The sequence below is a fragment of the Quercus robur genome, chromosome 1 (assembly GCF_932294415.1).
Source record: "Quercus robur chromosome 1, dhQueRobu3.1, whole genome shotgun sequence".
NCBI lineage: Eukaryota > Viridiplantae > Streptophyta > Magnoliopsida > Fagales > Fagaceae > Quercus > Quercus robur.
In genome coordinates this window covers 42486928-42498542 of record NC_065534.1, presented here as the reverse complement: position 1 = coordinate 42498542, position 11615 = coordinate 42486928, and the positions used below count along the sequence as shown (strand labels likewise).

The 11615-nt window shown below is 38.6% G+C and overlaps 1 protein-coding gene across 5 annotated transcripts; it reads right to left on the bottom strand.

Moving 5' to 3' along the window:
* Positions 1-7525: 7525 nt before the first annotated feature.
* LOC126690079 (uncharacterized) lies at positions 7526-11285 on the bottom strand. Of its 5 annotated transcripts, none has more exons than XR_007644611.1 (4): positions 10502-11285; positions 10204-10277; positions 9887-10097; positions 7526-7967 (listed from the first exon to the last, which is right to left on the bottom strand). XR_007644611.1 is itself a non-coding variant. In XM_050385213.1 (3 exons), the coding sequence occupies exons 1-3, from the start codon at positions 10509-10511 to the stop codon at positions 7707-7709; spliced, it is 474 nt and encodes a 157-aa protein (XP_050241170.1). In that variant the 5' UTR covers positions 10512-11285; the 3' UTR covers positions 7526-7706. The 5 variants fall into 5 exon arrangements, 1 of the variants encoding a protein (XP_050241170.1); XR_007644612.1 differs by having other exon boundaries at positions 9887-10089; XR_007644610.1 differs by having other exon boundaries at positions 9887-10277.
* Positions 11286-11615: the final 330 nt, after the last annotated feature.

The window sequence follows — 11615 nt, the reverse complement described above, 5'->3', positions numbered from 1 at the left end:
TTTGAATTCCTTGCATGTTTTGGGGCTATTGAATAATTTATAACCTTTATATATATGTGTGTGTGTGTGTGTTTATTTCCTTGGTATGATTCGTGAATGGTTTACATTTCTCGCCTCACTTTTCTTTGCTAGGGCATGTTCTTCGTACTTCCGGGGACTTAGAGAAAATTTTTGTTGGAACATGCTCTTTGTCCTTCTTGGGACTTAGAGAAAAAATTTTCTTAGAACATGCTCTTTGTCCTTCTTGGGACTTGGAAATGATTTATATCCTTTTGGAAAAAAAATTTGTGGACGATGCACATCCATTTAAGGAATCTTATCATTTTTTATTTTTTATTTTTTTATGTGGGTGATGTACATCCATTTAAGGAATCTTATCGTCTTAACTTGGTAGAAGATTTTCGTATCCCGTTGGTGATTTAGTTCAGACATAAAGGGAAAAGTTAAGCAGAAACATTAGGAGTTAGACGCTGAATAATGAGTTTATTGATCTTCTTAAAGGAAAAGAAACACTAGATATCACTGATTGCTTACAAATGGGCTACAGTTTCTACTTGTAATACCTTTTAAGATGTTCAACATTCCATGGACGAGGCAACTTGTTCCCATCCTGGTCTTCTAGGTGATGAATACTTGTTTTTAATGCCAAGGCTTGAACAAAATGATCTAAATTCTTGATTGTCGAACTGACGACCATTGTCTGAGATGATCGTCTGTAGGATCCCAAATCTGCATACGATATTTTTCCATATAAAATTTCGTACCTTTGCTTCTGTGATCATGGCTAGTGCTTCTACCTCCACCCATTTCGTGAAATAGTCGATAGCGACGAGTAAGAACCTTACTTGCTTCTTTCCTTATGGTAGAGGCCCCATAATGTCGATTCTCTATTATGCAAATGGCCATAGTGAGGATATGGTTGTCATCTTCTCTCCTGGGACTTGTTGGACATTCACATACCTTTGTCAACTGTCGCATTTCTTGACGAAATTTGCTGCGTCCTGTTACATTGTGGGCCAAAAGTAGCTTGCCCATATGATCTTTCTTACGAGGGATTTTGCTCCCATGTGATCACTGCAAATGCTCTCGTGAACCTCTTCCAGGACATATTTGGCTTCTTCTTCTTCAACACACCTCAAGTAAGGCTGTGAAAAGCCTTTCTTGTAAAGCTCGTCATTTAGTACCGTGAATCGGGCAGCTCGTTTCTGGATCTTCTTGGCTTTGTCAGGATTTGGTGGCAATCGTCCATCCTTAAGATATGATAGGAATGGGCTCGTCCATCCTGTGCAAGTGTGCACTAGGAAGGTCTGGAATTCTTTGATGCTGGGAGAGTTTAGTTCTTCCAGTTTCCAATTGGTCACCTTTGCCTGATTATCTGCCAACGCACTCCTAGCCACTTCGTCAGATTCTGCATTTTGATTTAATGGGACCTCAGCAAATTCTACCCGATCAAAGTTGCTTACCAATTGGTTCGCCAATTTGAGGTATCTCTGCATCCTTATCTCATTTGCTTCGAAATCTCCCTTGACTTGCCCTATCACGAGTTGCGAATCACTCCTTACCAAAGCTTTCTTAGCTCCAAGTGTCTGGGCTATTCTCAGGCTTATCAGTATAGCCTCGTACTCTGCTTCGTCGTTGGTTACAAGAAATTTAAGTTGAACTCCATATTTCAAAATAACCCTGTTAGGGGAAATAATGACAACACCCGTTCCGCCTCTCTTCTGCGTGGATGACTCGTCCATATGGATCATCTAAAGTTCTTTTTGGTTGTCTTCATGCTCGGGGGAGGTGAATTTTGCTATGAAATCCGCCAATGCCAGGGCTTTTATGGCTATCCAGGGTCAATATTCTATATCGAATTGACTAAGCTCGATGGCCTACTATATCATTCATCCAGTGGCCTCAGGTTTGTTTATTGCTTTCTTAATGGGCTAGTTCGTCATCACTATGATTGAGTTGGCCTGAAAGTATGAACGAAGCTTTTTGGAGGCCACTATTAGGGCAAAGGTGATCTTCTCTATTCTCGGGTATTGAGCTTCAACTCCTTGAAAGGCCTGGCTAACCTAATACACTGGACGCTGTATCTTATTCTCTTCCTTGATCAAGGCTACACTCACCGCGATTGTGGACACGGCTAAGTACAAGAACAGGACTTCTCCCTCCTCGGATGGACTGAAGAATGGGGGGCTGCTCAGGTAACGCTTTAGCTCCTGGAATGCTGCTTCACACTTGTCCGCCCGAACAAAAGCCTGTTTCAAGACCTTGAAAAAAGGAAGGCATTTGTCTGTTACTTTAAAGACGAGCCTGTTGAGGGCTGCCACTATTTTCGTTAGAGATTGTACTTCTTTGACCGTCTTTGGAGATGACATCTCAAGGATGGCTCTCATCTTTTTTGGATTTGCTTCTATTCCTTTTTGTGATACCATGAAGCCGAGGAACTTTCCAGAGGAAACTCCAAATGCGCATTTGGCCAGGTTTAGCTTCATACTATATTGCTTGAATGTGTTGAATGTCTCCTTGAGATTGTTTAGATGATTTTCCTTTTTTTGACTCTTGACGAGCATGTCATCCACATAGACCTCTACGTTCCTCCCAATCTACTTGCTGAACATCTGGTTTACCAATCTCTGGTATGTGGCCCCCGCATTCTTCAAACCAAAAGGCATAACCCTGTAGCAATAGTGTCCCTGGCTGGTGATGAAGGCGATCTTCTCCTGATTCTCCTCTGCCATCTGTATTTAGTTGTATTCAGAGAAAACGTTCATAAAGGTAAGAAGCTTGTGCCCTACCGTCGAGTCCACAAGCTGGTCAATCTTGGGCAGAGGGAAGTTGTCCTTCGGGCAAGCGTTATTCAAATTTGTGAAGTCAACGCACATTCTCCATTTCCTGTTTGCCTTTTTGACCATGACAACGTTGGCCAACCACTCGGGATAATATACTTCTCTGATGAAGTTAGCAGTGAGTAGTTTATTCACCTCATCCATAACTACCTTGTTCTGTTTCGGAGCGAAAACTCTTCTTCTCTGTTGGACGGGTTTCTTCTCAAGATTCACATTTAGGCGGTGTTGAATGATATCTGCTGGTATGCCAGGCATATCTTCATAACTCCAAGCAAATACGTCCAGGTTATTCCTCAGAAAGTTGATGATTTCTTTTTTTGTTTGGAGGTTCAGACTCTTCCCTACTTGGGTCATCTTTGTTGGATCTCCCTTAACCAACTTAATCGTCTCTAGTTTCTTAGCATTTTTCGACGTTTTTTCTTCAATTATCCATGTATGGTTTTCTTTTGACGCTAAGACGACCTGGTAACATTCTCGAGCCAGCACCTAGTTTCCTTTTATCTCCCCAATTCCTTGTTCCGTTGGGAATTTCACCTTCAAGCAATACGTGGAAGTGGTTGCTTTCCAACGATTAAGTATAGGCCTTCCTATGATCACATTGTAGGACAAACGTGAGTCTACTACCAAGAAATTGTGTTTACTGGTTACCTGGAGGGGATATGAGCCAGTTGTGACTATCAGCATTACTATTCCCCTAGGGTATACCTTGTCTCCACTAAAACTGACAATGGGGGATTCGAATGGACGAAGTCTCTTCGGGTCTACCTTTAGTTGCTGAAAGGCAGAGAGGTAAATGATATCTGCCGAGCTCCCATTGTCTACAAAAACCCTTCTGGTCTTGAATCCTTCAATCATGAGCATAATGACTAATGAGTCATCATGAGGCTATTTCACCCCTCTGGCATCTTCTTCTGAGAACAACATATCTTGGTTTGTCCGCCTTTACTTTAGAGGTGGCATGCCATAAACGCTGTTTACTTGCCTCTAGTATGACTTCTTAAGGGACTTAAATGACCCCTTGTAAACGGCCTTCCTATAATGGTTTTTATCTCCCCTATGGCGCTTTGTGGACGAAAGGGAATGTGATCTTCGTCCCTCTGAGAGACTTCATGTTGACCCTTATTATCATCCTTGGATCTATTGGAATCTCCTTTTTTCACGAACTTCTGCAACTTCCCTTTTCATATAAGCTCTTCTATCTGCTCCTTTAGGTCCCTACAGTCTTCTGTGCAATGCCCGTGATCTTTGTGGAAATGGAAGTACTTTCTCTTGTCACGCACATTGGGCGATGAGTGTAATGGCCTAGGCCATTTGAGGTAGTGCTCGTCTTTAATTTGTGCCAAAATCTGGTCAACGAGCATGACTAAAGGAGTGAACTTTACCAAGCGAGGGTTTTTGTCATCTCTTCATCTGTTCCCTTCAAAGTTTTGGCGATCTGCTCGATTCATTTTTCGTCCTCTTCAATCATCTTCCTTCTCTTTCTTCTTCTCCTTGGGCTTCTCTACCCTTTCTATTGCTGCTAAGGCATCCTCAGCATTCATATACTTCTGTGTAATGCCCGTGATCTTTGTGGAAACGGTAGTACTTTCTCTTGTCACGCACATTGGGCGATGAGTGTAATGGCCTAGGCCATTTAAGGTAGTGCTCGTCTTTAATTTGCGCCAAAATCTGGTCAACGAGCATGACTAAAGGAGTGAACTTTACCAAGCGAGGGTTTTTGTCATCTCTTCATCTGTTCCCTTCAAAGTTTTGGCGATCTGCTCGATTCCTTTTTCGTCCTCTTCAATCATCTTCCTTCTCTTTCTTCTTCTCCTTGGGCTTCTCTACCCTTTCTATTGCTGCTAAGGCGTCCTCAGCATTCATATACTTCTGCGCCTTCAAGAGCATTTCAGCCATCATCTTAGAGGGATTCTTTCCTAAGGAGACCACGAACTCTCTGAACTTCAACCCAGCCTTGAAGGTTGTCAGCTGCACTTTATCATTTGCCTTGTCTACTTCCAAAGTTTCTTAAGTGAAACGCGTCACATACGATCTTAGGGTTTCCTTCTCTCTTTGCCTAATGGTGAGCAAATGGTTTGCTGGTCTTTTTAGGTGCTACCCGCCAATGAAATGACGGAGGAAGGAACTGCCTAGCTATTCGAAGTTATCAATGGACAATGTTGGTAGCATAGTGAACCACTCCCTAGCTACTCCTTTGAGTGTGGTAGGAAAGGAACAACATAGTATCTCGTCAGGGGGCTATTAGAGACCTAGAGTCGTCTTAAAGGTGTTAAGGTGATCCAAAGGATCCTTCAATCCATCAAATGGCTCGAGTTGTGGTAGACAAAACCTTGAGGGTACCGGGCATTCTAGGATCGCCATGGTGAAGGGGTAGTCCGTCTTCCTGACCATTTTGTCTAGGCTTCGGTTTGTTTTCTCCTTAATCGAGTTCCTCAGCTTGTCCATCTCTTTTCTCATTTCTTTAAGAAGATTCGAGCTTGCCCCTTCTAGAGTGCCCAGTCGTTTTTTTTGGCTATCTTCGTCATCGTCCCAGTTGGTCTCCGAACGATTGTCTTCTTGTTGTAGTTATTGCCTCATCTCTTGGTTCTATCTGGCAAGCTCCTCCACGGTGGCTGCAAGCGTCTGAATTTGCAGAGCTAATGTTGTAAGATCTTGGTTAGCGTTGGATTCCATCTAGACTTGTGAGTTAAGTGGAACTGTGCTCTCGAACCTAGGTGCGGAGAAAATCGTTCCTTACAGACGGCGCTAAACTGATGATGCTGAAATCCTCAATCAAAATGATTGTCCAGAGGGGGAAGCCATCCACAGCCAACAAGATCTTGAAAAGGTAAATAAAGAATAGAAGAAGTGTGGGTCACCGGTGTAGTGCCTGCCATAGAGCCTCCGATGATAAAGTCAGAATGACTAGAAGAAAAGAAGATTCAGTACTAGGGTATGAGAGAGTATTAGCTAGAGTTTCGATACCTTTTTTAGGTCTTGGGTTGCTAGTATATATATATGCGCTTGTTTCTTCCTTCTAATCGTTGGTGGTGCTTTAATGGTGGTTTCAATGTGGTATCTGTAACGCCTCTGTGGGGTGTTAAAGGCAAGATGTCTCTCTAACGGTATGGAGGCTCATTACTGTCATGTAACACTTCATCATTGATTGTGGGTGAATGGTCTCATCTTTGTCTGGCGGGTACCATGAGGTTGATGAAGATCGATGTCACCCTCATCCACTATCTTTTCTATGGACAAGGATAGAATCGAGATGATCAAGAGTCATTCGCACTGAGTTTTACTCCGGGTGGCATGAATCAACCTTTAAGGACAACACATTTTGCATAATTCTATAGTTTGTGAGCTCTTTTTAACTCTATTTATTTATTTTTGTCATTGCTAATTTTTTATGGTTTATATTGTTGGATCAAAACTTGTTTTTCATAGCTATATTTTCCAACACTATCAGGGTATTTGGAAAGTAAATGCTTGTTTAGAGACAGTATTGATTGTTAAGAATACAATTCAAAAATCTTATCCCATAGTTCATCCACAAGGAGACAAAAGCGAAAATATTAAATAATGACTATTAAACGGATGGAAAAATTGACAAAGAAAACAACAATGAAAACTCTGAATTTATAAAATACTAGCCAATATCCCACGCGATGCGCGGTGCATTTTGATAAATTTTGTAAGAAATTATTTGTGATCCATTGATTTTATGAATACTATTATTGTTAGTCACACTTAATCTATGAATTTTCTACTAAACTAAATTCAAACTAAGTACATTGAGGGAAAATTTCTCTAATTCATGCAACTAAGAAATGTTATCAGATCACAGTTCACATTGTCACCAACAAACCTATTGGTTCCTAGGTGTCTTTCTTGTATGATTTATACTTTATATATCAATTAGCTTTAAAAAGTTATAGAATTTCATGATACAATAATAGAAAAAATAATGTCATAGTGATGCAATAATATCACAATTTAATCTTCAAATCTTAATTGAACTAAAAGTAACCAAAAACATATCCTTACCAAGTAAATGCATCATACAGAAAACCAAAAATATAAATTGGGCAATAATATGAAAAAATAAGGCTAAATACATTACAATGCTACATAAGTAAAAACGTATACATAAAATCTAAACAAAATATTTAAAACGAACATAATATTTTTAAAATTAACATACCTCTCAGAAAGAAAAACAAAGATATTGCGAGAAAAATTATATTTACCTAATTCATTGAATCCGACTCTTGCAATTCCGCATTGAAGTTAGTCTTATGCAGGAAATTGAAAAGTTTTCTTAATTCCTACATTTCCCATGTCTTTTTCAATCCATCCGTATTTATTCAAGGCGAAAACACCATTTTAGTCCCTACATTTTGAGGTTACAGTCAATTTGGTCCTTACATTTTAGAAGCAGTCAATTTGGTCCCTGTTATTTTCAACTTGTAGTCAATTTAGTCCCTACCGTTAACTCACTAACGGAAGTGACAAATGGTCTGCCTTGTTGGCGCACATATGGCTAACATAATAATATAAAATCAATTGATTAAATATTATAAAAGCCACATCAACATTTTTAAAAGAATCCTCAATTTCTTTTATTTTCTTTAGAATTCTTGCACTTTCTTATTTTCCAAACCCAATATACCCAGCAACACCCAACACCCAGCAACACCACAATATGAAATCAAATCCCAATATCGAGTGTTTAGCCAAAAACAAAATTGGATTTTCACAGAGACTAATCATCAAACAATTTGAATGCAATTGCAAGCCTTAATATATTCCTAATACAAACACAATACCTCTGCTATGGATTCAGCTACGCTTAAGCCAGCCAATTCCTAAACATCATAAACGAAATTAAATTGAAAATGTGAAAACGACAAAAAGGCAAAGAAGAATTGGGTTATGAATGAGTGAGTGATTAAGCTTGACCATAAGTTGATCGATGCTAAACCCGAGAGGACCCATGAGGATCTCATCGATCTCGGCGGCTTCTCGTTGCGTGAGATAAGATATAGAGTCTAGGTTTTGAACTTGAACCGCTTTGTCTGCCATTGTTTCATTGGGCTTTGTACAAAATGCACGAATTGAGAGACTCGGAATTGGAGTGAGAAATGCCTAGATAGAAAGAAAGAAAGAAAGAAATAGAGTAAGAAATCCCAATAACGAGTGTTTATAGAATTAAACTTAATTTTAAATTCATTCTAGAGTGCTTATTTAGTGCTGATGTCGGTATTGGGATTTGATTTCATATTGTGGTGTTGCTGGGTGTTGGGTGTTGCTGGGTATATTGTGTTTGGAAAATAAGAAAGTGCAAGAATTCTTAAGAAAATAAAAGAAAGTGAGGATTCTTTTAAAATTTTTTTTTCTTTTTTTTTTCTTTTAATTAATCTTTTCAGAATTTTTTTTGTTTGACATGGATTTCTTTTATTATTAAAATGCTGATGTGGCTTTTATAACATTTAATTAATTGATTTTATATTATTATGTTAGCCACATGTCCGCCAACAAGGCAGACCATTTGTCACATAAGCATTTTCCGTAAGTGAGTTAACGATAGAGACTAAATTGACTACAAGTTGAAAATAACAGGGGTCAAATTGACTGTTACTAAAATGTAGGGACCAAATTGACCGTAACCTCAAAATGTAGGGACTAAAATGGTGTTTTCGCCTTTATTCAAAGCATGTAAAGTTATAAATGCATACAAATTTTTTGAATTTTATTAATACATTGAAATAAATGTATTTGTCATTACTTAATAGTTTGACATAAATGCTAAATTTAGATGAGGTGGAAGCCTAAATGAAAATAATATCATACAATGTGCGACTTGGCAGAACCTCATGCTTTCTCACATGAGGTCTCTGTTTATATATATATATATATATATATATATATATTGATTTGCAATAATATGTTACCTGTATTTCAAGAAGCATTGCATCTTTAAATGAAAATGCAATTTTCTGGAGAGCATTAAAGGCTAGCTTCCAAGCAAACTGTAACCAATTGAGTTTCTATCATTCTTCTTACCTAGAGTCTAAATTTTATGGAAAAGACAGGGTCAAGATATGTGTTATCGAAGTTTCCATTAGATAAGATTATCAAGTCATTTTGTGCACCGTATGTCTATTTCATATGTGCAACAAAACTTTCCCGGTGAGAAAAAAATAAGATGACTGGTAACCCAATTTGAGCAAATATTGGTGCAGCACAAAGAGAGTTCTCCTAAGCATTCAAGTGGCAATTAAATCACTGATTGAAGATGTAGAAATGGTAGCATACTTGGTCAATTAATATCCATGCTTGAATGAATAGATGATGAAAATGTTTCTAACGTCATCCAACCTGAATGTGGCTAAGCATTGCATTTAGATTCGGGTGAACCAGGTTTCGAGGAAGTGCCTATAATTAACCATTCAAGCTGATGAGGACCCAGTCAGATTGTTTTTTGGTCACATCACCTTGCTTTTAGCTCATTTGAGGTGAATACACACCCAAAATGATATTACACTTTTTGTTCACCTACTCACTTTTTTTTTTTTGAAACATGTTCACCTACTCACTTGGGAATTATCAATTGAGGTCGGTCAAATTGGGCTCAAATCCAATTAGCCAGACTCATCCTCGAGTAATGTCAAAAGACAATCCAATTTTGGTATTGGAAAATCTTCATATGGTGAAAAAAAGTTGTGTTTCATGCCAAAGGTACAATCTTTTTGGACTTTATCTTGAAGATCAACAACTACAGTCTACAGAGAATGTAAAAATACAATTATTCTGATTGTTATGGCATTGAACTGCTCATTTTAGTAAAATAATTTTTACTATGGATTCTCTTATTATATTACTTATATTTGATTTAACACGCATTTAATTAATATGACAAAACCCATCAGGACAAATATCCATAATCCACCCAAGAGAAACCCACTAACAAAATAAAAACTCAATTCTAATTACTGAAAAATATTTTGGTACCTTAGCTTCTTCACTTAGAAAACTTTATTGTAGTATGGAAAAAGAATACATACTTGTACAGGGAGCCTCTCCATTCGCCAAGCCAAAGTACGAGCAAATGGATATTTGATTTTTCTCAACCTCCTTGTGAAGAAAGGGTAAAAACCCACCACCAACCCCGGCACCAGTTTTACTGTACCAGTCAAAACCCTGAAACTTCTACATTTCTTTGTCTGGGTCAGGCCCATTGCTAGTGGCAGAGACCCCAACTTGACAGCTAACATGCTTTAGAATGCAAAGAAAATGAATATATTATGCAACTTTGTGGAAGCAAAAGAAATAAGGAGAAGAAAAAGTGAAGAAGTCACTTTTTCATGTCTTTGAGTCACACCTTCAATTGAGTATCAGGGAGTCTTGAATACGATCCCAATGCTCCATGAATAGATGTGATGGATCGAATCAGAACTGAAATTTTGTATGGGATTAATCAAAATGAAAGTTATGATTCAAACAAAGAAGAAAAACACATAAATCTAGTAAAAAGGTCTGATTTTATTTTATTTTTCCTATTCAATGAGAAAAGGCAAGAAAAGTGCGTGCCTTTTGAATTAATTCGATTAAAAAAAATTGATTAATGAAATAGGTAAACGAAATAGTAGGTTTAGCCTTTAGAGATTTATAGATATTACCTGCCTGCATTTGAAGTGGCGATCGAAGGTTTTGATTTTCGAACTCTGGAACTCATCGGTGGTATGGTAAAGTAAAAGCTGATCCTCCATCCTCCAAGTAGGTAAAGCCTTTTTTGCTCTTTCAGCAAAGAGAGTACGAATCGGCGAGGGAAGCTCAAAGTTGTTTCAGCTTTGCTCACTAATGGGTCTCTTGTCTTTCACCCCTCCCTGTCTCTCGCTCTCACCCACTCCCCATCTCTGTTTCTTTTGCTTCACCAAAATGCTACTAAAGTGAAGAACAATGATGATTGAAGATGTTGATTTCAAACTTTGGAACCCATCGGTGGTGTTAGTTTTGGTGTTCTTACTCCGTGAAGAAAGAATCGGAAGAGAAATTCCTAAATTTATAGCCAAAGCTAATCCTCCATCCTTTCATCCAAGTACTCTTTCAGCAAATAGAGTGCGGAACGGTGAGAGAAACTTATTAGAGTTCTCTGCTATCACTAATCCCTGTCTCTCACTCTCACCCTCACCCACTTCCCATCTTTATTTCTACGTTCTCCCACCCCTTCCACACTCCCATCTCTGTTTCTACTTTCTCCCACCCCTTCCACGCGCAAAAAACACAGAACAAAACGAAGAGTTTTGCTTCACCAAAATAGAACTGGAGTGAGCAATGGAACGGTGCGTTTTGGCCTAACAGAACTTGACTAAACCAACACACTATAATAGAGCTATTCGCTCCTTTTATATAGAAGAGATAGTAGAAGTGAGTTGACAATGACACACGTAACCTTCTTGTTGGGGGTTGCATGTTTTAAGTACCGTTCCATTCTGGTCGGAATGGCTGGAGTTTTTTTGTTTTGGTGGGTAATCTAGTGTAGGCGGCCCCCATATTCCGTTTCGTTCCAAAATTTGGCTTGGACTGGCGTTCTAGACGAAATATGAATTTCGGAGCGAAATGAATAGTGGGTTTTCACCGAGTAGATTCTTTTGGATTTGATGGTGGGGAAGTAAAAAAAAAAAAAAGTTGAGCCAAGAAGATCAGATGGGTGAACTGTAAAAATTGAGAAAAATGAGATGAAGGAGTGAACTGCTACAGATCTACAGAAGCTTGAGAAGAGAGATAAATTAT

Bases quoted from the DNA above. Each gene is read 5' to 3' on its own strand.
- LOC126690079 (XM_050385213.1), bottom strand. The intron at 7,968-9,886 runs GTATGTATTCTT...CTTTCTATCTAG, and splicing joins TGGAGAGGCTCCCTGTACAA to GCATTTCTCACTCCAATTCC.